Source organism: Dendrobates tinctorius, unplaced genomic scaffold, assembly GCF_039654945.1.
Source record: "Dendrobates tinctorius isolate UK_male_01 unplaced genomic scaffold, ASM3965494v1 ptg000064l, whole genome shotgun sequence".
Taxonomy (NCBI): domain Eukaryota; kingdom Metazoa; phylum Chordata; class Amphibia; order Anura; family Dendrobatidae; genus Dendrobates; species Dendrobates tinctorius.
Window position 1 is genome coordinate 6,450,244 of NW_027361732.1, and position 26,620 is coordinate 6,476,863.

A 26,620-nucleotide genomic window follows, 5' to 3' on the forward strand; every position below is an offset into this window, starting at 1 on the left:
ACAGAGACCATGGGTGTATGCTGCTGACACTATGCACAGAAAAATGTTAGCTCCTCCTCCGCAGTATACACCCCACCGACCGGCACTAATTTCCTCAGTTTAGCTTAGTGTCAGTAGGAGGTGGACACGGGTCTTTCTTTAGACCCCTATCTACCTTGGTGTGAATAGTCACAATTGTACTCCCACTAAGAGACTATGAGTGCGGCGTGTACTGCCACCCCGTATCCTCATAGCTCTCCGCAGCAGGACCAAGAGCTTAGCACAGGTGCGTGCCAGCGATCCAGATGGTCCTCCCCCCCCCCCCCCCCCCCGTCTCCCACCCACTCGCCCACCAGAGCCTGTCGGTTGGATGAGGCGCGGACACCACAACAAAAGACGGATCAGACAGCGTAGGATTATGTCAGGTACCTTTATTGACGCTATTAACGGATCGCCGGTAAGTATGGGGTCCGAGTCGCGTCCTCCTCGGCGGCTTCAGGATTCTTCGGGGCGGTCGCTGCGGCAGTACTGCATGGTCTCTACGCCGCCCGCGCCTCCCTGCGACCGCCGCATTTGTTCCAGGCCCCGGCTGCGGTGTGAGCCTTGCTCTGCTGCCGCCTTCATTATTAGGCGGCCTTCTCCCGCCCGGCAGACATCGGGCGACGATCTCCAGGTGGGTGGCCGCGGCAGCGCTGCGGGTCCTCTGTGCCGCCCCGCGCTGACAGGCGGCCGCCGCTATTAATTTAGGCCCCGGCTTCATTTTGGGCCTTCTCCAGCGTCGCGGCCACGCCCCCCCGCTCTCCTCACAGGCGGGCTTTTCTCCCGCCTGTTCTCTGCCGCCCACCTCCCCATACACATAGCCTGTTGTTGGCCAGCGAGCGGTCCCTTCTTCGGCCTCAGCAACTAGCTCCGCCCATCTTCATCGGAAAGCGCACGTTCCTCCTTGATCCTCTCAGGCTACCTCCATCTTCTCAGCCTGTCAGCCGGACACCGTTTGCCTCTGCTGGGGCCCTGCTTGGACAGACGAGCCGTGTAGCATCACTTTTTGGGGACACCAGACCGTGAGTAGCTCTACAACTGCAGCCTGACACCCCCCCCCCCCCCCCCCCCCTTGCCTTCTGTCCCCCAACCTTCCGGCACTTCTTCAGTGACTTTCATTATGTCTAACTAAGCCTGATCGTGCCCGCCCTCCGGCTCCCACTTGCACTTTGGTCAAGTACTTTGCTTGTTCCTCTTGCAATCGCAAACTTCCCTCAGGTCAGTCCACTCCTCTCTGCCTAGACTGCAGCAATCCCATGCAGCCCGATGCCGCCCAGGAGCCATCTATTGCTCCGCGCGAGAGTGAACCCCCCATTCCTGGCTGGGCTTCTTCTCTATCACAATCAGTGGCAGACCTCACCAGGGTGTCTGTCCCTGGTGGCCGTTCTTGATAAGTTGCCCCTGGACACTTCTGCAGGGTCCAGCAGGTCTCTAGAGGCTCCATCTGAGCCAGCCAGCAGGAGCCGCAAACGTCCCAGACAGGATCTCCAGCCGGAATCCTCTCCTCGCTCCATCTCACCGCATAGTCCTTCCCAGCAGTCTCCTTCCCGTGCCTCCTCACCCGAGTCAGGCGAAGCGTTCTCGGATGCGCCATCCGAAGAGATTTTAGAGCTGAATTCGGTCCATGACGCGGACATGAAGGTTACAGTACAGAACCTCATTGCTGCGATTAACCACACTTTTGAAGTCTCAGACTCCCCTGCGAAACCCTCAGATCAGGAGGTTTCGTTCAGGCGGGCAGAAACACCTTCCAGAGTCTTCGCCTCCCACTCTGAGTTTGGCAAGATTCTTACCAGGGAAAGAGAAAATCCGACCAGGCGCTTTCAAAGAGGGAAGCGCCTCGGCGTGCTGTATCCATTTCCTAAAGAGCTCACAGACAACTGGTCGGCTTCCCCCTCTGTAGACACACCCGTGTCCAGACTGTCTAACAACACGGTCCTCCCGATTTCAGGTGTGGCGTCTCTAAAGGATTCTAACGATAGGATCATAGAATCCTTAGCAAAGTCAGAATTCGAAGCGGCTGCGACGGTGCTAAGCCCAGCCTTCGCTTCTTCTTGGGTAGCAAAGGCCATAGCTACTTGGGCAGAGGATCTCCGCCAAGGCATTCTTGGTGGAGCCCAACCAGAGCGATTGGCCGAACTAGCCAACCAGATTTCCCATGCAGGGGATTATCTGCTCTCTGCCTCATTGGATTCAGCGTCTTGCGCAGCTCAGGCGTCAAGTAACGTGGTTGCAATCCGGCGTACTATTTGGCTCAAGGCTTGGCAGGCGGATTTGTCTTCAAAAAAGTCCCTTACCAATCTGTCTTTTCAGGGAGTGCATCTCTTCGGATCCCAACTGGACCAGATTATTAAGGACGCCACTGAAGGCACAAGCTCTCTTCTCCCTCAATCCAAGCCTCGTAGACCTCCTCCAAGGCGTCAGTTTCGGCCCTTTCGGTCTTTCCGCCTTTTCGCTACGGCAGAAACCTTTTCTAACCAACAAAGGCCGCAAGCACATCAGGATAGGAAGAAAGTCTCCTTCAGACCCACTCCCTCCTGGCGATCTCACTCCTCCCAGGGCAGGTCCTCCAGGTCCAGATCTGGACGGTCCACATCAGCATGACTATCAACGAAATCCCGAGGCGCCTTACTAACTAGGCGGTCGACTCCTTTTCTTCAGAACGTCTGGCTTGCCTCAGTAGAAGACGCTTGGGTCAGGGATGTTGTATCCTCAGGATACAAAATAGAGTTCGTTTCTCGTCCACGGGATTGTTTCTTTGAGTCCATACCCCCAAAACACCCAACCTTAGTTCCGGGTTTCTTTGCATCCATCGACTCTCTCCTCAGTTCTGGAGTAATAGTGCCCGTTCCTGAATCAGAACGATTCACAGGGTTTTATTCAAACCTCTTTGTAGTGCCGAAAAAAGGCAGTGCAGTTCGACCCATCCTGGACCTCAAGTTACTGAACAAGAGGGTCCGACTACGACGTTTCAGGATGGAGTTTCTTCGTTCGGTGATCGCTTCCATGGAGGCGCAGGAATTCATGTGCTCAATGGACATTCAAGATGCCTATCTGCATGTTCCCATCTTTCCCGGGCATCAGAAATTCCTGCGTTTTGCAATTCACCAGGATCACTACCAGTTTGTTGCCCTGCCGTTCGGTCTCGCCACCGCACCCAGAGTATTTACAAAGATCTTGGCGGCGTTGATGGCCTTGTTAAGGATCAGAGGTCTCGTCCTCTTTCCGTACCTCGACGACATTCTGATCAAAGCTCCGTCTTTTCACCAGGCTCTCCAAAGTCTTACCATCGTTCTCGACACCCTGTCCAATTTCGAGTGGCTCGTCAGCAAAAGGAAGTCATGCCTGGTTCCGACACAGCGTCATGTGTTTCTAGGCCTGTTGTTTGACACCCGCCGATCGAGGGTTTTTCTCCCAGAAGAGAAAATAACCTCTCTGCAGCGAGATGTACAATCGCTGCAGAGCTCACGGCTTCCATCTCTCCGGGCAGCCATGAAAGTCCTGGGAAAGATGGTAGCGACGACCGAAGCGTCTACCTTTGCCCAATTTCACTCCAGACCTATCCAACAGGCCATCCTGTCTCGGTGGAACAGGTCTGTTCTTTCCCTGGATCTTCCAATTCGCCTTTCATACCGGGTCAAGCAGTCCCTCAATTGGTGGCTGACGTCACCCCTCATTTCCCTGGGCTGGTCATTCCTTCCGATTCACTGGCAGATTGTGACAACGGACGGGGCAGTGTTTCGCAATCAAACTGTGCAGGGTCGGTGGTCGACTCGAGAGACAGCCCTGCCGATCAACGTCCTCGAGATACGGGCGATCTATCGGTGTCTCATTCATTGGGAGAGGCTCCTCAAGGACATGCCGATCCGGATTCAGACAGACAATGCCACAGCGGTAGCATATGTCAACCACCAAGGGGGAACACGTAGTTCCTCTGCTCTAGCGGAAGTGTCCAAAATTCTTCACTGGGCGGAGGTTTCAGTCCCAGCAATATCTGCGGTGCACATTCCCGGCGTGGACAACTGGGCCGCCGATTTTCTCAGCCGCGAAGGTCTCGCGGCGGGAGAGTGGTCCCTTCATCCGGACGTCTTTCATCAGCTTTGTCGTCATTGGGGAACTCCGGACGTAGATCTGCTAGCGTCTCGCCTGAACAGGAAAGTCCCGCAGTTTGTATCCAGGGCCCGAGATCCTCTCGCAGTGGGCGCCGATGCACTGACCATTCCTTGGTCTCAGTTCAAGCTTCCATACCTGTTCCCGCCCCTTCCTCTTCTTCACAAGCTGTTGAATAGAATCAAAGCGGAAGGGGTTCCGGTCATCCTAATCGCTCCGGATTGGCCCAGAAGGTCTTGGTTCGCGGACATCGTCAACCTTCTCGCGGACGCCCCCTGGAAACTTCCAGACAGGGCAGATCTACTGTCTCAGGGTCCGATTTGCCACCCCAATTCTCGGCGGCTCAATTTAACGGCATGGCTGTTGAGACCAAGGTTCTGAAACAATCTGGTTTTTCGGATCCGGTTATTCATACCATGATTCGGGCTAGAAAACCATCGTCTTCCAAGAATTATTATCGTACAGAAGGCCTATTTCACTTGGTGCGAGGCCAATGACATTCCGCCCATGTCCTTTTCACTACCTTCCGTCCTGGCATTTCTCCAGACAGGCCTTGAGGCGGGCCTTGCCCTCAGCTCTTTAAAAGGTCAAGTCTCGGCGCTGTCCATTCTGTTCCAGAAGACGTTGGCCTCCCGCAAGTCAAGATCTTTCTTCAGGGAGTGGCTCATGCGGCGCCACCATACCGCGCGCCTGTGGAGCCATGGGATCTTAATCTGGTTCTCGAGGTTTTACAGGGTCCACCCTTTGAACCACTCAGAGAAGTTTCCCTATCCCTTCTCTCCTGGAAAGTAACCTTCCTGGTGGCCATCACCTCCATCCGGCGCGTGTCGGAATTGGCAGCCCTTTCTTGTCGCCCCCCTTTCCTGGTACTCCACCAGGATAAGGTGGTCCTGCGGCCTCCGCCATCTTTCCTTCCAAAGGTAGTGTCCACTTTCCATCTGAATGAGGACATTGTTCTCCCGTCCTTTTTGTCCAGGTCCAACTCACCCTCTTGAGCGCTCCTTCAACAAGCTAGACCTGGTCAGGGCGATGAAGGTCTATCTGGCTAGGACGTCTCCCTTGCGGAAGACAGACTCTCTCTTCATCATTCCAGATGGTGCGCGGAAAGGTCAGCCGGCCTCCAAGGCTACTATTGCTCGCTGGATCAGATCTGCAATTTTAGAAGCCTACCAGGTCAAGCATCGAGTGGCCCCTCCTGGGATCAGAGCTTACTCTACCCGGGCGGTAGGTGCCTCCTGGGCGGTGCACCACAGAGCCTCCGCGCTGCAGCTTTGCAAGGCTGCAACCTGGTCTTCCATCCACACGTTTGCCAAATTTTACAAGGTCCACACCTATGCTTCGGCAGACGCCAGCCTAGGCAGAAGGATCTTGCAGGCGGCGGTGGTGAGTTCTCAGACCTAATGGAAGTTTGCTTCTCCCTCCCCAGGGACTGCTTTGGGACATCCCATGGTCTCTGTGTCCCCCAATGAAGCGATAGAGAAAACAGGCTTTTTGGGTTACTTACCATAAAATCTGTTTCTCGGAGCCTTCATTGGGGGACACAGCACCCTTCCATGTTCTTCAACTCCTGTTTTAAGTGGTTTGTTACTTACAGTTGAGTTGTTTGAAACGGAACAATCTATTTCGTTACTTCTCCTACTGCTTTCTCACTAAGGCCTCTTTCACACTTCAGTTTTTTTACAATCAGTCACAATCCGCCAGGTTTTGAAAAAAACGGATCCTCAATTTTTTTTTGAGGATCCGTTTTTTTTTTCCCCATTGACTTGCATTAATGGCGGATTGTGACGGATTGCTGTCCGTTGCATCCGTTTTTTTTTGAGGATCCGCCGAAAGTTGCTGTCCGTCACCATCCTCAAAGATTTCAAAACGGAGCTTGTAACGTTTTTTTCTTTGGCGGATCCTCCAGACACTCATTTAACCCGAAATTCTTTCTGGGTGCCGGACAAAAAAAAATCTCTCTGTCTCTCTCTGTCTCTCTCTGTCTCTCTCTGTCTCTCTCTGTCTCTCTCTGTCTCTCTCTCTCTCCTTCCCGGCCAGCGTTTCCTTTCAATTTCCATCCGTTCACATTAGTTAAGAACGGATCCGCTTGTCTGACTTTTTGGCGGATTTGAACTGATGCAAAAAACTGAAGTGTGAAAGAGGCCTAACTGAGGAAATTAGTGCCGGTCGGTGGGGTGTATACTGCGGAGGAGGAGCTAACATTTTTCTGTGCGTAGTGTCAGCCTCCTAGTGGCAGCAGCATACACCCATGGTCTTTGTGTCCCCCAATGAAGGCTCCGAGAAACAGATTTTACGGTAAGTAACCCAAAAATTCTGTTTTTTTACTATCAGTGTAGAATTAAGTGACTGTAAAATCTTTTTTGGGTGAGGAAGTTTGCATGCACCTGCATTTAATGATTGGAGCACGATGTGAGCGTACGTGATGAATGACATACCTAGGTAACTCCTCTGTCACCTTATACAGACATTCCAAAGTAGCACAAAGCAAGAAGAAAGGACCTCGTACACCAAGTCCTCCACCACCTGCTCAGGAAGACGTTTCACTCTCAAAGAAGCACAAAGATAAGCACAAAGCCAAGGAGCGCAATGAGGAAAGAGTGAAAGATGTTAAGGAAAGAGGGAGGGAGGCTGATAAACACCGAGACAAAAAAGACAGAAAGAGGTCAGTACCAGGAAATCCCACATTGCTAGAGAAATCCTAGAGCTGTAAAATGACAGTAAGCTTGCCACTGCTTTGTCTACTATGTGGAGCCAGTAGGTATAATCTTCTCATTCCTAGCAAGACTTTCTACAAATTGGAGTTCTGTCTATGAATACTAAGAAGGCTTTTCATGGAAAATGTAATTTTTACCTGAAACCCTTATACACCATAGTCATTTTTATGTACAGTGTATATTCAGCATTACTTAATGAGTTTATATATGTTTTCTGAATAGGGATTTATCTGAAGGATCACATCGACAGAAGCGATCACCAAGTCCAGCCGACCGCTCTCGCAGCAATTCTTCCCATTCAAGAGAGTATTCTCCTGTTGCTTCCAGGAGGCGACATACTTCTTCACCAACACCTGTGAAATCCTCTTCGCACAAACGTGCAATCTCCCCTTCCCGCAGGTAGATACTAAATATTTGGATTTTTTGTACACGAAAATAATTGATTTTAAACTGTACAGAGGCTCACTTGGTTGTAGCGTTTTTATCCGAGGAGAATTTCACTGTTAATTTATAATTTATTTCAATAGGTCTGTTACTCCTGCACGTCACCATTCTCCCATCTCAAGACACCACTCCCCATCCTCACAGTCCGGCTCGTCAGTTCACAGACACTCCCCCTCTCCTCGTCGTAGGAGATCACCGTCCCCTCATTATCAAAGAGCCTCTTCGCCATCCGCCAGGCGGTCATCCTCCTCTCCTTACACCACCCATACATCATCACCACAGAGGAGGAGAAGTCCATCCAAACATCGATCCCCAGTCAGGGAAAAAGGAAGGCATGAAAGGGAAAGGGCATCTGGTTCGCAAGACCGACGTAGAGACAGGAGGGATGGTACGTGCACTATATGCATGCTTTATATGATGCCTCGCTGTAATAAATCTAGTTTTAAGAATAATTTACAGGACACTGATTATCTAAGAAAAGGTGATGTTGGCCTTATTCCTTCAGACATAGCATATATTGGACTGTCCTGTGTCAGTGTTCAGGAGCTGAGCCCGCACCACGTATGGTGGGTATCGGCTGTGCCATACAGCCATCGCCTGACTCCAAAGGCAGAAATTGGAGCTAGCTCTGATGGCAGCTTTTCAGCTCCTGTTGTATGTTTCTGACAGCAACTTTAAAGTGGTTCCATCTGTGTTGGGATGGCATCTGGGAGCCTTGTGAAACATATTTGGTAACACCCTGTCCATGAAAATACGATTTATCAACATACATAATTTACCCATATAGTTAAAGAAAAAAAAAAAGTAATTCTGGAGCATTTAATCATTTATCACTACACCTCCTCAAAAAAAAAGGCAACCCAAAACATTTTTTTTTAATATAAAAACATGTCTGGTATCACCTTATTAATAATAAAATAGTCCTCATGACTACATTAAATTTAAAATAAAAAAGTTATGGCTCTTGAAAGAGAGGAAAAAATGAAAATGTATCATCAGGAAAGGAGCTAATGACTTTCTAGATTTGATACTTTTACCATGTGTGTACAATTAACCTGCTTCTTGTTGCGTTTTTTAGATAGTAGAGGAAGAAAGGATAAGGAAAGAGAACGAGATGATCGGGAACCAAGTGGCTCTAGAGACCACAGAGATGAACGAGAATCTCGTGATGGCCGTGATCGTAGAGACATCCGAGATAACCGTGATCGAAGAGAGACTAAGGACACCCGGGAGGGCCGTGAGGCTAGAGATACTCGTGACTATAGAGACCAAAAAGAAAGCCGAGAGCAGAAGGATTCCCGTTCTGCTCGTGACACTCATGATTATAGAGAGCGAGACAATCGTGAGTCTAACCGGAAAGATGAACAGTATGATGAACGCAGCTACAGAAGAAGTCACGGGAGAGATGAATCTTCGAGGTCTGAAACCAGAAATGAATCTAGGAATGACACCCGTAACGAATCCAGAAATGAGGCCAGAAATGATCGTAATGGCCGAGCACGGGGTCGTGCACCAGATCCCCCTGAAAAAGGTATTGTTATTTACTCTAAATTTTGCTACCATTATAAATAAATTTTTCTATCGTTTTATTGCTGACACTATGCAACAAAAGTTAGCTCCTCCTCTGCTCTTGTTCTCGCTTTGTTACACTGTGAACCTAAAACATTCTGTGCAGTGGGGCAAATTGGTGTTACCGTATTTTTCGGACCATAAGACGCACTTTTTTACCCCAAAATTTTGGGGGAAAGTGGGGGTGCGTCTTATGGTCGCAATGCACCTGGTGCGCTGGTGGCAGCGGGCGAGGCTCTGCGGTGCGGTGGTGGCAGCGGGCGGCGCTCTGCGGTGCGGTGGTGGCAGCGGGCTGTGCTCCGGTGCAGGGGCGGCGGCTCCGCCGGTGTTTCTTCGCAGCCCGGAGGCCCCCCGCACACCCCTTGCTGGGCGCCGCCATGTTGCGGTGGCCTCCGGGAGCATGGACGCCGGCAAGATGGCCGCCGGTCCGGGGACGGCGCATGCGCAGCTTCAGATCTCGTGCCGAGATATCGGGGGGCGAGATTCAAATCTCGGCAGCGAGATCTCGTCCCCCGAGATCTCGGCACGAGATCTGAAGCTGCGCATGCGCCGTCCCCGGACCGGCGGCCATCTTGCCGGCATCCATGCTCCCGGAGGCCACCGCAACATGGCGGTGCCCAGCAAGGGGTGTGCGGGGGGCCTCCGGGCTGCGAAGAAACGCCGGCGGAGCCGCCGCCCCTGCACCGGAGCACAGCCCGCTGCCACCACCGCAGAGCCCATCTGTCCCTGCCACAGCTGCCCCTGCCCACCTGCCCCTGCCACACCTGCCCCAGCACAGCAGCCCCTGCCACAGCTGCCCCTGCACAGCCCACCAGCCCCAGTGCAGCTGCCCCAGCACAGAGCCGCCTCCACCGCACGAGCCTGGACCACTGAATGACCCCTGTGACTACTTCTCCACCTGTGCCGGATCCCTTCCCAGGTAAGCTGAATTCGGACTTTAAGACGGACCCCCATTTGACACATTATTATTTTTTTCCCTATTTTCCTTCTGAAAATAGGGGTGCGTCTTATGGTCCGGTGCGTCTTATAGTCCGAAAAATACGGTAATTGGCTTTGGGGAATATTTTTCATGGATTTCCAGGCTGTCAGGTGTAGGGCAAAGAGACTTTGCAATTAGTCTTATACTTTGAATTTGGCCTCAGAAAGAAATATTTTGCAGACACGAGCAGGTTGTGTAGTTTGTGTCTGGTATTATCTTCCACGTTTTCTCATTGCTTACATTTTACTAGGTGGTCGGGGAAACAGAAGCTCACAGGTGGATAGCCACAGCAGCAGCAGTTACCATGAAAACTGGGATTCAAGGAGCAGTTATAACGACCGCGAGAGATATGACAACCGCGAACAGGGGAGAGATTCCTCATTTGATCGCAGACATGGGGAAAGAGAGCGAAGGGAACGAGACAGAGGTAAACATACCAGTGTCTCCACTATCAAACAGTGTGCCACATCTGATACAACACACAGCCAACCTTTTTTTGCATTTCTGGTGTTCTTTTTAGTAATTCGTAAAGGCTGTTAATAGTTCCCATTAAAGGGGTTGTGCAGGATTGGGAAACACGACTGTCCATAGGTTGTACCTTCTATTGCTGCTTCTTTGTTTTGCAGTAAACAGGTCTGCAGTACCACAGGCAACCTGTGTATAGTTGTACAACCACTTGTTAAAGGGAACCTGTCAGCAGGATTGTGCACAGTTACCCTACACACAATGTCTGATTACAATGATACCTTGGTTGATGAAATCTGTCTTGTGGTTGTTCTTTAATCTTTATTACTCTGTCGCCTCATTGGGGGACACAGAACCATGGGTGTTATGCTGCTGTCCGCTAGGAGGCGACACTATGCATAATCTGAAAAAGATTAACTTTGGCTCCTCCTCTGCAGTATACACCCCTGGACGGCGTCAACCTTCTCCAGTTTTTGCTTAGTGTCGCAAGGAGGCACACCTTTTTTCTTTTTTTTCCTTTCGTCGGAACAGATGAAGAAAAGTGGGTCTCCAGCGAGACTCCCGGCATGGCTCCTTCCTTGGCCCCCTTTTTAGGGGTGCCCAGTTGAAGTGGAGATGGCGGTTCCCCATGTCGCTCCTTCCCCAGTCCCTCGGGTACTGGTCCGAAGTTGAGACCCCCCCCCTCCTTCCCCAACCCCCTTCAGGGTCTGGGTTGAGGCAAGGATGAAGACCCCCTGACGGTGACAGACGCACCCTCCCTAATCCCCCGCAGGGGGCATTAGGTTGAGACGCCGCAGGTAGGGTCGGAGTACAGACAGCATTCTGCACCAGGGACCCCAGCCCAACTGTGGGATCCTGCTGGGGCCGGGGGAGGGTGCAGGCAGACGTGGCACAGCAGAGACAGGGCTTTCTGCTCCCCTGCCTCTGCAGCAGCAGTGGCTCCATGGTGCTCCAGGGACCCCCCACACAGGTACCGCTAGCCCTGCTGCCCCCACCGCTAGCCAGTCGCCCATTCCGGGGGGGTCCGGTGCAAATCCGACCCCCTCCCGGACTACCGCGCCGCTCTGGAGCCCTCCTGGGCATCAGGCTTCTAATCTAGACCGCGGCTTCGGCCTAGCCGAAGCCGCCGCCTTTTCCCCGCCCCCCGGCCCGCCCCCTGGATGACTAAAATGACACGCTGGAGTGTCATAGAAGGGGCGGATTGAGGCAGAAAGGGCGCGTTTTTACAAGCCCAGCACGCCCTTTTCAGCTCTCCGCCCCCTCCTCCCTCTCCTCAGAGTCCCGGTGGCCATTTTTTTTGGATAAGATCCAGGAGAGGAGCATCACAGCGGTCTCCGGGGGGCACAGAACTAGGATCTGTCGGCGCTGGACCTAGGGGCACACCGGTGGGGTAAGCTCACAGCTGGGTTTTCATTACTCAGCTGTGAATCCATACTTCCTAGAAGGCTCTCTGTGGGTTCCCTCTGCGTAGCCACCCCTGTACGATGCCTGATGGCCAGCCTCTGTGCACTATGCCGGGCTCAAGGAAGAGAACCAGGCAGGAATGTTTCTATGCATTCTGCACAGCCTGCAAAGCCACGCTCCCTAGTGGTAGCACATATCCGCACTGCCGGGACTGCGTACTGAACTCTGGGTCAGAACCCCAGGGAGTTCCTACTGACGCTTCAGTGTCACAGGCCACGCCGGAATGGGCAACTCAGATGTCACAGTCTATGACACAGTCCATAGACAACCTAACTGCCGCATTGCTGCAATCTCTGCAGAGTCGGGCCCCGGCTATGGACGTTACACAGCAAACGGACAGCTTGTCTCAGGAACATGCTGCTTCCGACTCTCTCAGACGTAAGCGGACCCACAGGTCTCGATCACCTGAGTCGGCCTATAGCACAAGGTCGTCCCCCCCCAGGGAGAGACAGCGTCATTCCAGGTCTCCTAGGCAGTCCCCTGTCACAGACAGACAGTGCAATTTACCACAGAGATCCCCCACCACAGAAGACCCCTGCCCCAGGTCGCCCTCCAGGGATCACCTTAGTGAGGCACAGGATTCGGAGGGCATCTGTGACTCCGACTCAGATAACGAAACGGAGAGGTCCGTGGTACCTTCTCCCCCTAGCAATACAGCGCTAGTTGAGGACATAATCTCTGCCATTCATCGGGTGCTAAAAATTCCAGTCGGCCCCGGAAGTCCCAGAACATAGGATTTTCTTCGAAAGTGTTCAGAAACCACCTAAGGTCTTCCCTAATCACCATGAGTTTGAGGAAATACTTACCAAACAGTTTGCGCAGCCTGAGAAAAAATTTGCTAATCGCAAATATTTGGAAGCGAAGTACCCCTTCCCACAGACAGACACCAAACAATGGACAGATCCACCTGAAGTGGACCCCCCGGTTTCTAGGCTAGCAGCGCAGACCTTACTCTCTCTGCCAGATAGCTCAACCCTCAGGGACGCAGCAGACCGGCAAGTAGAACGCATGGCTCGTTCTATATTCGAAGCGGCAGGCGCCTCTCTGGGCCCTGCGTTTGCTTCAGTTTGGGCGGCCAAGGCCATCCTGGCTTGGGCCAAAAAACTACAGGAGGGTCTTCAAGCTTCAAATCCCGAGCTCTCGGACCAAGCGGTCCAGATAGCAGTGGTAGCAGACTACATGCTTCATGCAGCCCTGGATTCCGGAAAGAGGTGTGGCGGGAATAGCATCAAACGCCATCACGATCCGACGCATCCTCTGGCTGCGAGAATGGAAAGCGGATGCGGCCTCAAAGAAGTCCCTCACGCGACTTCCGTATCTTACTGGAAGACTTTTCGACGAAAAGCTGGACACAATGATAGCTAATGCCACTGGGGGTAAGAGTACCTCTCTCCCTCAACTAAAACCGAAACGCACGTTTAAACGAAGAAACCAGATGCGATTCCGATCCTTTCGGAATTTCTCGGGCTGGTCCGACTCGCGCCCAGCGCAAAACCGTAACCGCTCTCCACGCAGGGACAACCCACGGACGCAGCAGCGACCGGACAGGTCTTGGCAGTCGAAAGCAGGCCAAGCGAAACCCAAGGGAGGAAAACCTCAGAACTTCGCTTCATCATGACTCACGAACTCCAGAAGACACCCCACCAGTAGGAGGCCGACTTTTACTCTTCCAGCAAGTCTGGCTGCCTATTACAGAAGACAGGTGGGTCAGGGAAATAGTGTCTTCCGGATACAAGATAGAGTTCACTTCCACTCCACCGAACCGGTTCTTCCTTTCTATTCCTCCAACACCACCAGACAAGGCTTGTGCTTTCCACCAAGCGGTCTCCTCTCTCCTTCAAGCAGGAGTTGTGGTGCCGGTTCCCACGAACGAGAGATTCCGAGGGTTCTACTCAAATCTGTTCGTAGTCCCCAAGAAAGGAGGCAGCGTCCGACCCATACTGGACCTAAAACAGCTCAACAATTACGTACGGGTCCGTCACTTCCGCATGGAGTCCCTCCGGTCCATTATTGCATCCATGGAGCAGGGAGAATACCTTGCCTCCATAGACATACAGGATGCGTATCTGCACATACCAATTGCCCCCGCCCACCAAAGGTTTCTCAGGTTCGCGGTCAACCAAAACCACTACCAGTTTGTCGCCCTTCCGTTCGGACTTGCCACGGCTCCAAGAACGTTCACCAAAGTCATGGCGGCCACCATGGACGTTCTGCACTCAAGAGGCATTCTAGTGATCCCGTACCTGGACGACCTCATCAAGTCTCCCACTTTCCAAGACTGCGAGGTCAGTGTCTCAATCACAATAGACACACTGAGTCGCCTGGGATGGCTAGTCAACCTACAGAAATCGTCGACTATCCCAAGTCAGACTCTAACATTCCTGGGAATGTTATTCGACACCTCCAGGGGCCTGGTGCTCCTTCCCAAGGACAAGACACTGGCCATCCGTCTGGGAGTTTGTACACTCCTTCGCAGTCCTCCTCGATCTCCGGTTTGCCATGAGAGTCCTCGGCCGGATGGCAGCAGCAATAGAGGCAGTGCCATTTGCCCAGTTTCACCTCAGGGTCCTTCAACTAGCCATACTCAGCTCTTGGGACAGGAATCCCTTCTCCCTCGACAGGGAGTTCAGGTTGACGTCGTCAACCAGGAGGTCCCTGCATTGGTGGCTCAAACCAACCTCGCTTACACGAGGGAAGCCCTTTCTCTCAGGACAATGGAAGATCCTGACTACCGATGCAAGCCTGACAGGCTGGGGGGCGGTGCACCTACATCACAGGGCACAAGGCAAGTGGTCACCGAGGGAAGTGACATTGCCCATCAACATTCTGGAAATCAGGGGCATCCTCTTGGCACTGAAAGCCTTTCATCACTTGCTTGCAGCCTCGCACATACGGATACAGTTGGACAATGCCACGGCTGTGGCATACGTGAACCACCAAGGCAGGACCCGCAGCGCCCAGGCGATGAGAGAAGTGGCGCATATTCTCCGCTGGGCGGAAGACACGAGGTCGGTACTTTCTGCGGTCCACATTCCGGGTGTAGAAAACTGGGAAGCCGACCTCCTCAGCAGGCAAGGAATGGACTCGGGGGAGTGGTCTCTCCATCCCGAGATTTTTTACCAGATCTGTCAACGCTGGGGAACCCCGGAGGTGGACCTAATGGCATCCCATCTCAATACCAAGGTCCCCAATTTCATGGCCAGGACACACGACCCGCGGTCGCTCGGAGCGGATGCCCTGGTCCAGGACTGGTCCCAGTTCCGACTACTGTACATTTTTCCTCCCCTCCCCCTAATCTCCAGGGTCGTGAGGAAGATCAAGCAAGAGGGAGTTCCAACCATCCTCATCGCGCCAGACTGGCCCAGACGTACATGGTACGCCGACATCGTTCAACTTACAGCAGACGTCCCCTGGCGCCTACCCGACCGTCACGACCTTCTGTCTCAAGGTCCGTTCTTCCATCAGAATTCAGGGGCTCTCAATTTGACGGCATGGCCCTTGAAACCTGGATTCTAACCCAGGCAGGTTTTTCACCGGCAGTCATTGCGACTATGATCAGGGCAAGGAAGCCTGCCTCCGCCAAGTTCTATTATCGTACCTGGAGAGCTTTCTTTTCTTGGTGCGAATCTCATGGACAAGTCCCACTCCCTTATTCCCTCCCGAAGGTACTAGGTTTTCTTCAATCGGGTCTAGACGCCAAGCTATCCTTAGGCTCGCTTAAGAGTCAGGTGTCGGCGCTTTCAGTCCTTTTTCAAAAGCGCATTGCTACTAAACCGCAAGTAAGGACTTTCATCCAGGGAGTTTCCCGATTGGTTCCTCCCTACAAACGTCCGCTGGATACATGGGACCTCAATCTGGTCCTGACAGCATTGCAAGCTCCACCCTTCAAACCTCTTAGAGGAGTTCCACTCTCCATTCTGTCTCAGAAAGTGGTTTTTCTAGTGGCGATCACCTCGTTACGCAGAGTGTCGGAATTGTAAGCACTTTCCAGCAGACGGCCTTTCCTAGCCTTTCACCAGGACAAGGTGGTTCTCCGCACGGTACCATCCTTCCTTCCGAAGGCTGTGTCCAACTTTCACCTCAATGAGGAGATTTCACTGCCATCCCTTTGCCCGGTTCCGGTTCATAGAGTGGAGAAGGCTCTGCATACGCTTGACCTCGTCAGAGCATTGCGGATTTACATGTCCAGGACTGCACCTTTCCGGAAGTCTGATTCCCTCTTCATTCTTCCAGAAGGTAGTCGCAAGGGACTGCCGGCTTCCAAGGCTACCCTTGCCAGGTGGATCAAGTCCACCATACATGAGGCCTACCGACTTAACAGTTCCCCTCTTCCGACCGGTATCACGGCACACTCTACACGGGCAGTAGGGGCCTCCTGGGCCATTCGGCACCAGGCTTCGGCACAACAAGTGTGTAAGGCGGCCACTTGGACTAGCCTACACACGTTTACGAAACACTACAGTGTTCATACCCAGTCCTCAGCGGATGCGAGCCTGGGTAGACTGGTTCTGCAGGCGGCAGTGCCCCAAACTTAGGGACCTGCTAGCACAATATTCGTCCATTGCTTCCCACCCAGGGACTGCTTTGGGACGTCCCATGGTTCTGTGTCCACCAATGAGGCGACAGAGTAAAGGAGATTTTTGTGTACTCACCGTAAAATCTCTTTCTCTTAGCCTCTAATTGGGGGACACAGCTCCCACCCTGTTGCCCTTATGGGCCGTTGTTTACGGTTGAGTTCTCATATTGTTCTTTGAGCTCGTACATAGTAGCCTTCTTACAGGCATGGTTATGTTATTTGGTTATGTTCCTCCTAATGCTTTTGCACAAAACTGGAGAAGGCTGACGCCGTCCAGGGGTGTATACTGCAGAGGAGGAGCCAAAGTTAATCTTTTTCAGATTATGTATAGTGTCGCCTCCTAGTGGACAGCAGCATAACACCCATGGTTCTGTGTCCCCCAATTAGAGGCTAAGAGAAAGAGATTTTACGGTGAGTACACAAAAATCTCCTTTTTCAGTCTTGTTTTAATGAGATTCTCATGCCCTAAGGTAGGGCTGGTGTACAGTGGGTACGAAAAGCATTCAGAAACCTTCAAATTTTTCACTTTGTTTCATTGCAGCCATTTGGTAAATTTAAAAAAAATCATTTTTTTTCTCATTAATGTACACTCTGCACCCCCATCTTGACTGAAAAAAAACCCAGAAATGTAGAAAGTTTTGCAAATTTATTTAATAAGAAAAACTGAAATATCACATGGTCATAAGTATTTAGACCCTTTGCTCAGTAGAAGCTCCCTTTTGAGCTAGTACAGCCATGAGTCATCTTGGAAATGATGCAACAAGTTTTTCACACCTGGATTTGGGGATCCCCTGCCATTCTTCCCTGCAGATCCTCTCCAGTTCCATCAGGTTGGATGGTGAACGTTGGTGGACAGCCATTTTTAGGTCTCTCCAGAGATGCTCAGTGGGGTTTAGAATGAAATCAATATTGTCCAAATCTCAAAAAAATGGCACTTCCAGATACACTCATTAATCCATAGGACAGCTATTAAACTGTCACTAACAAGAAGAGAACCATATATATTTTTTAAAAAATATTTCTTATTCAAACTTTAAGAAAAATCCCTAAAATACTATTACAATAATTTCAATAAACATACCCCAAAAGGGGACACCAACCACTAAAAAAGGTCCAAATAGCATATAGGTAACAAAAAATCATGCTGCACATACTATTTCTCACTTTGATATTTATTAATAGACCATCATGATTAGGGAGTAAATAAATATAGGGAATGGTAGCAATTTCCATATACAATTAGTGCCTAAGGCAGCTACAATATGCTCCACCTGCACCCTTATATAATATCCCTAAACAAAGTTCCAGTATAAGCCCCACTTAGTAACGTCCAGCAGAAAATACCCTATTCCCACTTAATTCAATGACCAGTGCCAGCAAATTACTTACTGAAATAAAGAAGGGTGAAGTAGAAGACCGTGGTTGCAATGAACCCCTGCACCCCGACGCACGTTTCGCCTGCTTGCTTCTTCCAGGGGCCGGCAGCGCCATTTTACTGGAGAAGAAAAAAAATATTGCTCCTTCAAGATGGCGCTGTCCGTACCTGTGCACTATTTAAAGTGTGGTCCAAAGACCTGTTTTTCTGAAATGCTTTTTTTTTCTTCACTGCAGATCAAAGACAGACATCCCCAGTACAACATCGGGGAAGGAATGATGATGAACGAGAAGAAAGAAGAGATGAGCGTAGAGTAGACCGGTCAGATGATAGAAGAGATGACCGAGCCAGGGAGCGAGAGCGGGAAAGGGAGCGAGAGAGAGAACGGGAAAGGGAGCGGGAAAAGGAACGCGAGACAGAAAGGGAGAGGGTTCGTGAGAGAGAGAGAGAAAAAGAAAGGGAGCGGGAGCGTGAAAGAGAGAGGGAAAGGGAACGAGAGCGAGAAGAACGGGAGAGAGAAAGAGAGCGTGAAAGGGAACGAGAGCGAGATCGCGAACGGAACCATGAAAGAGAAAGAGACCGTGAACGAGGCAGGGACAGAGAAAGAGAACGTCCTAGAGATTGGGAAGACAAAGATAAAGGACGAGAAGATCGCCGAGACAAAAGGGAGGATGTACGGGAGGAAAGAAATCAAAAAGAACTACACGATGATAGAAAACCAAAGTGAGTATGATACTGCAAAGCCGAGAAGCAGATCTATCTACTTATATTGTTATTATTCTAAGGGGATTGGATATCTCGCTTTCAAATATTTTAGAACTTGTGTTCCAAGTTAAAAGGAAGAGTGAATTACAGTATATGGCAGCCCATGGATGTCAATAGCTACAATACAATGTTTAATTTCCTGTGTTGGAAACACATAAAGAGAACGTGACGGCTTATATATGCTGCCCAATCTGTAGGCAGCATGTATTAGGCACTGGCTGTATGAACTCAGCCAGGTATGCTTGAGTCTGAATTGCTGCAGTTTTTTAGGGAAAAACGTACTTTAATCCCCAGAGCTTTTTTCAGTTTTGCGTTTTCATTTTTTGCTCCCTTTCTTCTCAGAGCCATAACTTTTTTTATTTTTCCGTCAATCTGGCCATGTGAGGTCTTGTTTTTTGCAGCACGAGTTGTACTTTTGAACGACATCATTGGTTTTACCATGTCGTGTACTAGGAATGGGAAAAAAATTCCAATTGCAGAGAAAAAGCAATCCCACACTTGTTTTTTTGCTTGGCTTTATTGCTGGGTTCACTAAATGCTAAAACTGACCTGCCATAATGATTCTCCAGGTCATTTCGAGTTTATAGACACCAAACATGTCAAGGTTCTCTTTTATATAAGTTGTGAAAAAAAATTCCAAACTTTGTTGAAAAAAATTGCGCCATTTTCCGATACCCGTAGTGTCTCCATTTTTCGTGAATACTTTGAAACCTATTCCCTCGCAGGGGAATTTTTGACTTCTCATGACAAACATATAACCTATAGAGGGAAAGACAAGACAATTACAACAAGAGGATAAAACAGTAGGAAAAGGGAACATTAAATCCACAGTGTCCATTGTAGTAACGTTAGTATTTTTGCGATGGCCTAATTTTAATGATTTTTTTTTCAGTCCGATCTCACCTGCACCATGAACCAAGGACAAACCTATGATTATATACTGTAGTTCTAAGTCTAGATCCAACTCCCCACCCCACAGTCCGGAGAAATTACGGTGATAGGCGCAAGATCTGGTCCATTTGTGTATTTGATTCCAAATCCATCCATGGCCACCAGATCTTAAAGAACTGATCCCACATGTCGTTTCTAGTAGCTTCAATGCGTTCATAGAGCATAATATTGTTCATCCTTTCTTTCACAAGTAATAATGACAACTTTGGGGATTTCCATTTTGCTGCTATATGATTTTTGGTAGCCATGAAAAGGAAGTTTACCAATCTATGGAGACCTCTAGGAAGATACAGGTGTCTTGCCCCAAGGAGAAAAAACGGAGGTTCTAGAGGAATTTTCCTGCCTATCAATTGATCCACTATGAGTTTCTCTCTATGCCAGAGATCCGAGACTGCTGGACGAGTCCACCAGATGTGTTTCATATCCCCCGGTAGACCACAGCCCCAATAACACAGAGCTGAGATATTTGGGTATATACTGTGAAGTTTGGTTGGAATGAGATATGTCCTGTGAAGTCTGCACAAGGGATGATTGGTGGCTTACCTTGGACAACGTATCACAACAAGATCTCCAATCCTCTAGTGGCAAATCAAATCCCATCTCCTCATCCCATTTTATCATAAATTTTATTTTTTTCTCATCGTGAGGTGGATTCACAATTGGGTATATTAAAGATATAGTTCCTTTTCCCATGGGATCACTAATGCATTATTGCTCAAAACTAGACACACGTAGGGGGTTTTTGTTTGGGAGAAGACTGTTGGCAAATTGGAGGACCTGGTTTATACGCATGATCTCTCTAACTGGGGGTTCATATTTTCGTACCTGGTTTATACGCATGATCTCTCTAACTGGGGGTTCATATTTTCGTACCTGGTTTATACGCATGATCTCTCTAACTGGGGGTTCATATTTTCGTACCTGGTTTATACGCATGATCTCTCTAACTGGGGGTTCATATTTTCGTACCTGGTTTATACGCATGATCTCTCTAACTGGGGGTTCATATTTTCGTACCTGGTTTATACGCATGATCTCTCTAACTGGGGGTTCATATTTTCAAATAAATTCCAGTCTATCTAGTAAAATATTAAATGGAGAGCACAAATGTTTTAATGTAGTGATCCCCCGTAAGATCCACCTTGCGAACATGTTTGGGTTGAGGCCCGGTAAGAACATCGGGTTGCACACAATGGAGGTCAAAGGGGAAGGTTCAGATTGTAGCTTATATTTAAATCTGCTTTCCTCCAAAGAATAAGAGAATGGGCTGTAAAGAGAGCTGTTAAAATTATACCTTTTGGAAGTTTCTCTGTGGACCACATCATGCCAGGTAATGAGAATAGTTTAATGAGATGTACTTACTATAAGTGGACCCATCTTGGTTTATTGTTTTGGGAACAGATATTTGTCAATTGTGCTATTTGGGCGGATTTAAAATAAAGAGCAAAATTTGGAAGTGATATACCCCCTAGTCTTCTATGGAAAAACATTACTTTCTGTGAAATTCTAGCTTTCTTTCCTTGCCACATGAATCTAGTAATAGCGGAGTGTAATTTGGAAAATGTCCTGGCCGATATTGCTATTGGTAAGGATTGAAAAAGGTATAAAAATCGAGGTAAAAATACCATTTTAATTTTATTGTGTGTAGTCTACCGAGCCAGGATAAATTCAATGAGGACTATCTAGTCAGATCATTTTAGAGGCTCTGAATAAGTGGTGCATAATTCCACTTAAAGAGGGTCGACCTATTTGTTGTTAGATTAACTCCTGAATAAGTTAAGTTGTGTTCTTTTTTTGTAAATTTGACTTGGGAGATGATATCATCTTGTATGTCTTTTGGGGTGTTCATAAAAAGAGCTTCAGATTTTTCAATATTGATTTTAAGTCTCGAAATGTCTTCAAATTCATGGAGCAATGAGAATAAATTAGGGAGAGTAGTGTGGAGGTTGGTAATAATCAGAAGGAGGTCATCCGCAAAGAGACTAACTTTGTATTGATCACCCAAATTTGCGGGTCCTGTTATGTACGGATTTGTCATAATGGCCTCAGCCAAGGGTTCCATAGCTAATGCAAAAAGGGCCGGGGAGAGTGTGCAGCCCTGTCTAGTGCCACGTTGAATAATTATAGGTGTGGGGCATGTTGTTGGGAGTTCTAAATATGCTGTGGGATGATCATATAATAGTTTAAGGCACGAAATGCGTTTTGGGGTAAAACCAAATTTAGAGAGGACCATAAATATGTCCATGATAACGAGTCAAAGGCCTTTTCAATGTCTAAGGCTAGGAGTAGTAGCTGTTCCTTACGTAAGTTTGCCGTGTGAATGACATTGAGGTTACGCCGGATGTTATCCGGGACCTGTCTCGTTGGTATAAATCCTGCCTGGTCTCGGTGGATAAAGGGCAGGCAATAATTTCGTCTGTTGGTGATCATTGCTGTGAAAATTTTTAATCTATGTTTTTATAGGGAGATGGGCCTATAATTCTTAGTGAAGAGGTGGTCTCTTTTGGGTTTGGGTATTACAGTTACATGGGCAACATAGAATTCTGGGGGCATTTGTGAGCCATGTAGAAAAGCATCACAAAAACTTTTGATATGAGGTGTTAGGATCTCATGAAAATTTTTATAATATGCGGCTGTAAGACCATCAGGTCCGGGGGCTTTTCCTTTTTTTAAATTTTTTAATAGCCAAAGTTATTTCCTCTTCAGAGATATCCGAGTGAAGTTGCTGGGCCATCGGTTCTGAAATTTTGGGTAGTCGAAGATCGTGCAAAAAATTTTGCAGGAGTTGAGGTGGAAGTGACTCTGGTGTGGAGTATAGATTCTGATAGTAATTATGAAATATTTTATAGATGGTGTCCGGATGCGTCGACACCTTACCTGTAGAGTCTTTTATGGAAAAAATAGTGTTAAATGACTCTCGCGCGTAATTTACGTGCTAGCACTCTACTGGGTTTGTTGGCATATTTATAAAAAGTGGCTTTAGTCCAAGTCAGGGCTTTTTCCGTCCTAGTGGTAAAGGGTACTTCACACATAGCGAGATTGCTGAAATGTCACAAATTTTGTGAAGCAACAGCGACCTCGCCAGCGATCTCGCTACGTGTGACACATAGCGGCGACCCCCCCCCCCGCTGCGATATCGCTGATCGTGTTCTAATGCTCTGGGCTATTTTTTGATCGTTTGCATCCTGCTGGCCAGTATGCATCACTGTGTTTGACACCATAACAACAACGAGCGATGTCATTGGTGACTCAGAACTCACATCTATCGAAGTCTGAGTTGTCAGAATAGCTGCTGTGTGACAAGGTCCCAACGACCGCCGAGGACGTTATACGGATTGCTGTATCGTTGCTGCGTCGTTGAGTAGATCTGACTGACAGCTTACTAGCGACCATGTAGCGACGCACCAGCAATCATTACCAGGTCGTATCGTTGTCGGGATCGCTGGAGTGTCGCTATGTGTAATGGGACCCTAAGTATAGCATCTAGTTGGAGTTTTGTTTACTGGATTTGTTTAGAGAGATAAAGAGGTGGACATTTGATTTGCTAACTCTGATTTTGCAAGTTTGTTTTCTAATCTGGTTTGGAGGTCAGTTCTGGCCTTTTTCTTTTTCTTTGGTAGCCGCTAATTTAATTAAAGAGCCAGTAATGTACTTTCTATGCGCTAGCCAGATTATCCCCTGGGAGGAATCTTTTGTGGTATTAATTTCGAAGTATTTGGTTATATCTTTTTTAATTGTTTTTACAGTTACTGGATCAGTCAGAGATTCATTTAGCCTCCACCTATACAGCCCTGAAGTAGTAACATCAAATTTAAAAACTGAAATTGTGGCGTCATGATCAGACCATGCTGAATGTAGATGGAGAGAGTATAAAGCCCCCGTCACACAGCGATCTCGCTAGCGGCGCTTAGAAACCCAATGTTTACCTTGGTTACCAGCTCCCTGCACCAGCGCGCTGGTATCTTAACGTACACTGCGGGTAACTAAGCGACGTGCGTCACTTGTTACCCGCGTGTCGCTGTCCTGATCGCTGCTGAGATCTGCCTGTTTGGCAGCTCACCAGCGATCATGTAGCGACACATCAGCGATCCTGACAAGTTCATATCGTCGGGATCGCTGGTGTGTCGCTATGTGTGACGGGGCCCTAAGACTGTTGTGAGTGAACTAGCTTTCGTCATCTGGAGATCAATTCTGGAGTATGTTTTGTGTGCTGGGGAGAAATGTGTATACCCTGGTATTCCCATTTAGTTCTATCCATATATCCACAAGACGGTGCTCTTTCATTAGGTGGAGAATCTTTTTCCTCTCAGTTTTAGTGATGTCGGAGGGTCTTAAGGCGCTGCTGTCTAGTACTGGGGTTATGGTAAAATTAAAATCTCCACACTAAAGTGGTGAAACGTGAGCAGTTCAAGTTTTGATAGTGTCAGTTTAAAAACTGAGAGTTGTGATGAAGCAGGAAGGTAACTGTTCACCACACAAATGTTTTGTCCCTGTATAGAACCCTGTAGTATTATAAATCTTCCCCCTTCGTCTATAATGGAGTTGGTGATTTGGAGTGGAAAGCTGTTCTTAAGGAAAATAGCTACTCCCTTTGTCTTGTTCAGCCCTGAAGACGTGAAAGCTCGTGAGTAATCGGAATCAAAATATTTTGGACATGAAGCGTTATAGAAGTGAGTCTCTTGGAGACAGATAATATCGGGGTTTTGTTTTTTATAGTCCAAAAAATCTTTTTTACGTTTGATAGGTGAATTGAATCCCCGCTCATTATGAGATAATAGCTTACACATGAGAATAATGATTAATTTCACTATAGCAGGGCTCACCCTCGGTTCTTCTCCTACTGGCACAGGCCCCAAGACATGGCCCGACTGGGAGGCCCCAGAGCTTGGTTAGTATGGATAAAGTAGATATGTACATTCCTGTGGGAAAAAGAGAGGGAGGCTAGACAAAGACAATCAACAAAAAACATACAATCATACAATTACAATCAAACGGGCATACAGCCCAGTAACATTATTGTTTTTTAATGCAATGTTGCGGGGACCATAAAAACGTAATTCTGTAGTTTTGACTTTTTTCTCGCTACACCGTTTAGCGATCAGGTTAATCCTTTTTTTATTGATTGGGCAATTCTGATCACGGCGATATCAAATATGTGTGTGTTGTTTTCTCCTACGCCTCATTGGGGGACACAGAGACAGTGGGTGTTATGCTGCTGCCACTAGAAGGACACTAAGTAAACCAGAAAAAATGTTAGCTCCTCCCCTGCAGTATACACCCTCTCGCTGGCTGGGATTTCTCCAGTTAGTGTCTGTAGGAGGCACTTGGGTCTGGTTTCAGACCCCACCGTTTTTTATTTTATTTTCTGTAAATTTTTATCTTTTAATTAACGTAGTGAAGGAGGCGACGGTTCCTTTCTACGGCCCGCTCTCCCCCGAACCAACAACAGGCAAGCATGTGGAGTAACCCTTCACGTACACTTTCATGTGACGAATGGGGCTGATTTCTCTGACGATGGTTCCCTTACGGTCGGTACTCCTTGGATAAGAGGGCTAGCACAAAAGGAACGAAGCACAGGAGTGCATGAAGAGGACTTGAGCAGCGCTTTCCGATGCCCTGAATCAGCCCCACAGCTCTCCAACCCCCTACCACAGGGTGGATCAATTGAGCAGTACCCCTTTAAGACCTCCTCCAGCTCTGCTGCATCGCCCGGAGGATGAAACCCTGCAGCTGGAAGAACGCGCAACACGACCTGCCTGAGCTCAGGAGTGTAGTTATGGGGTTGGGTCCTTGCCCCCGGCCGAAGCGCTGACTTGGCGTCAGTGGTGGTGCATAGGCGCCCCATCGCGGCCCCACCCCCACTCTCGGCGCTCGGGTAGGCCAGAAATTTAGCCCCTGGCCTACTGGGCCACAATTTGAATGCCCCCGCCCCCGACGCCTACCACGGGTAGGCCAAAAATTTAGTTCCCGGCCTACTAGGCCGCAATTTGACTAGCGCCGTTCGCTAATGTCGCTGCCCCCTTCTCTTAGCGCCTCTTACGAGACGCGCAATTCTAATCTCGGGGGCCATGTCCTTTTCCATAGCGGCCGTTAACCCCTTCAGGAGCACTAGACCTGCTCTGGACAGCCAGGTACCGGGTGACACCACAGGACCATCGCTATTCCTCCCGGGGGACACAGCACAGGACCGTGGGTAAGCTGCATCTGCCCTCAGATTAAAGCTTAACTCCTTCCCGGCACATTCTCTACAGCTGCAGACAGACTCTGCCGTTAACCCGTTCAGGGGCGCTATGCCTCAATCTAAGGAGGCTAAACAGGCGGTTAATAAGCACACTGCATTTTTTATACCGTGTGCACCATTTGCAAGTCTGCATTACCCAGTGGACAGACTAATCCGTTTTATACACGGACTATGACCCGGCCTGCGCCCCGACCTGCGCTCCAACGCCCCTCGCCGCGCTGCTGACAGGCCTCCTGCGCTTAGTACCCCTGAGTGGGCCGCGTCCCTCTCACGGTCGGTGAAGTCTCTGACCCAGGCTATATTCTCCCTCCGGGAGGAATCTTTAAGTCAGAACCACCAGCAGGGGCCATCCTCGTTCAAGGGATGGTCAGGTCTCTGGAAAGCTCACCCATGACGCGTCCCCTAGTCACATTCGCGCCTCAGCATCGGCGCCTCCTGTCTCTCGCTCGCCTTTTTCTGAGGTTCACAGCGAGCACGACTCTGAAGTCGAATCTGACTCGTCAGCCCCTCAGAATCCCACATCTGATCAGGAGTCGCTTGATTCTCTTATAGAATCAGTCAACAGGATTCTGACGTTGGATGAGGAAAATCTTCCCGCTCCAGCACACGCTATCTCATTAAGAAAACCAAGCGTGTGCATAGGTTGTTTACCAGCCGTTCAGAAACATAGGGACCGGCCACATAAATGGTTCTCAGGGCAACAGTCTACTCAGGCTAAATACCCTATTGATACAGACCTAATGAAGGATTGGTTACAGTCCCCTCCGGTGGATCCTCCTGTATCGCGTCTTGCTTCTAAAACACTCCTATCTGTTTCTGAGGATTCCTCAGTCAGAAACTCCTCCGATCGTCAAATTGACTATCTTGCCTTCTTTCGCAGCAATTTGGGTCTCTAAGGCAATGGCCGCTTGGGCAGAAGCCTTAATTGCTTCCCTCCAGGGCACCATTC

The 26,620-nt window shown here is 49.2% G+C and overlaps 1 protein-coding gene across 4 annotated transcripts in view; it reads left to right on the forward strand.

Annotated features, from left to right (window-relative positions):
* Positions 1-26,620, forward strand: part of ZC3H13 (zinc finger CCCH-type containing 13) — a 122,527-nt gene that overhangs the window by 45,297 nt on the left and 50,610 nt on the right. For all 4 annotated transcript variants that reach the window (XM_073580265.1, XM_073580266.1, XM_073580267.1 and 1 more), the window contains 6 exons: positions 6,593-6,790; positions 7,065-7,241; positions 7,370-7,674; positions 8,365-8,817; positions 10,085-10,261; positions 17,951-18,437. In XM_073580265.1, the coding sequence (XP_073436366.1) occupies positions 6,593-6,790; positions 7,065-7,241; positions 7,370-7,674; positions 8,365-8,817; positions 10,085-10,261; positions 17,951-18,437 (1,797 nt within the window). The remainder of the gene's footprint in view (positions 1-6,592; positions 6,791-7,064; positions 7,242-7,369; positions 7,675-8,364; positions 8,818-10,084; positions 10,262-17,950; positions 18,438-26,620) is intronic.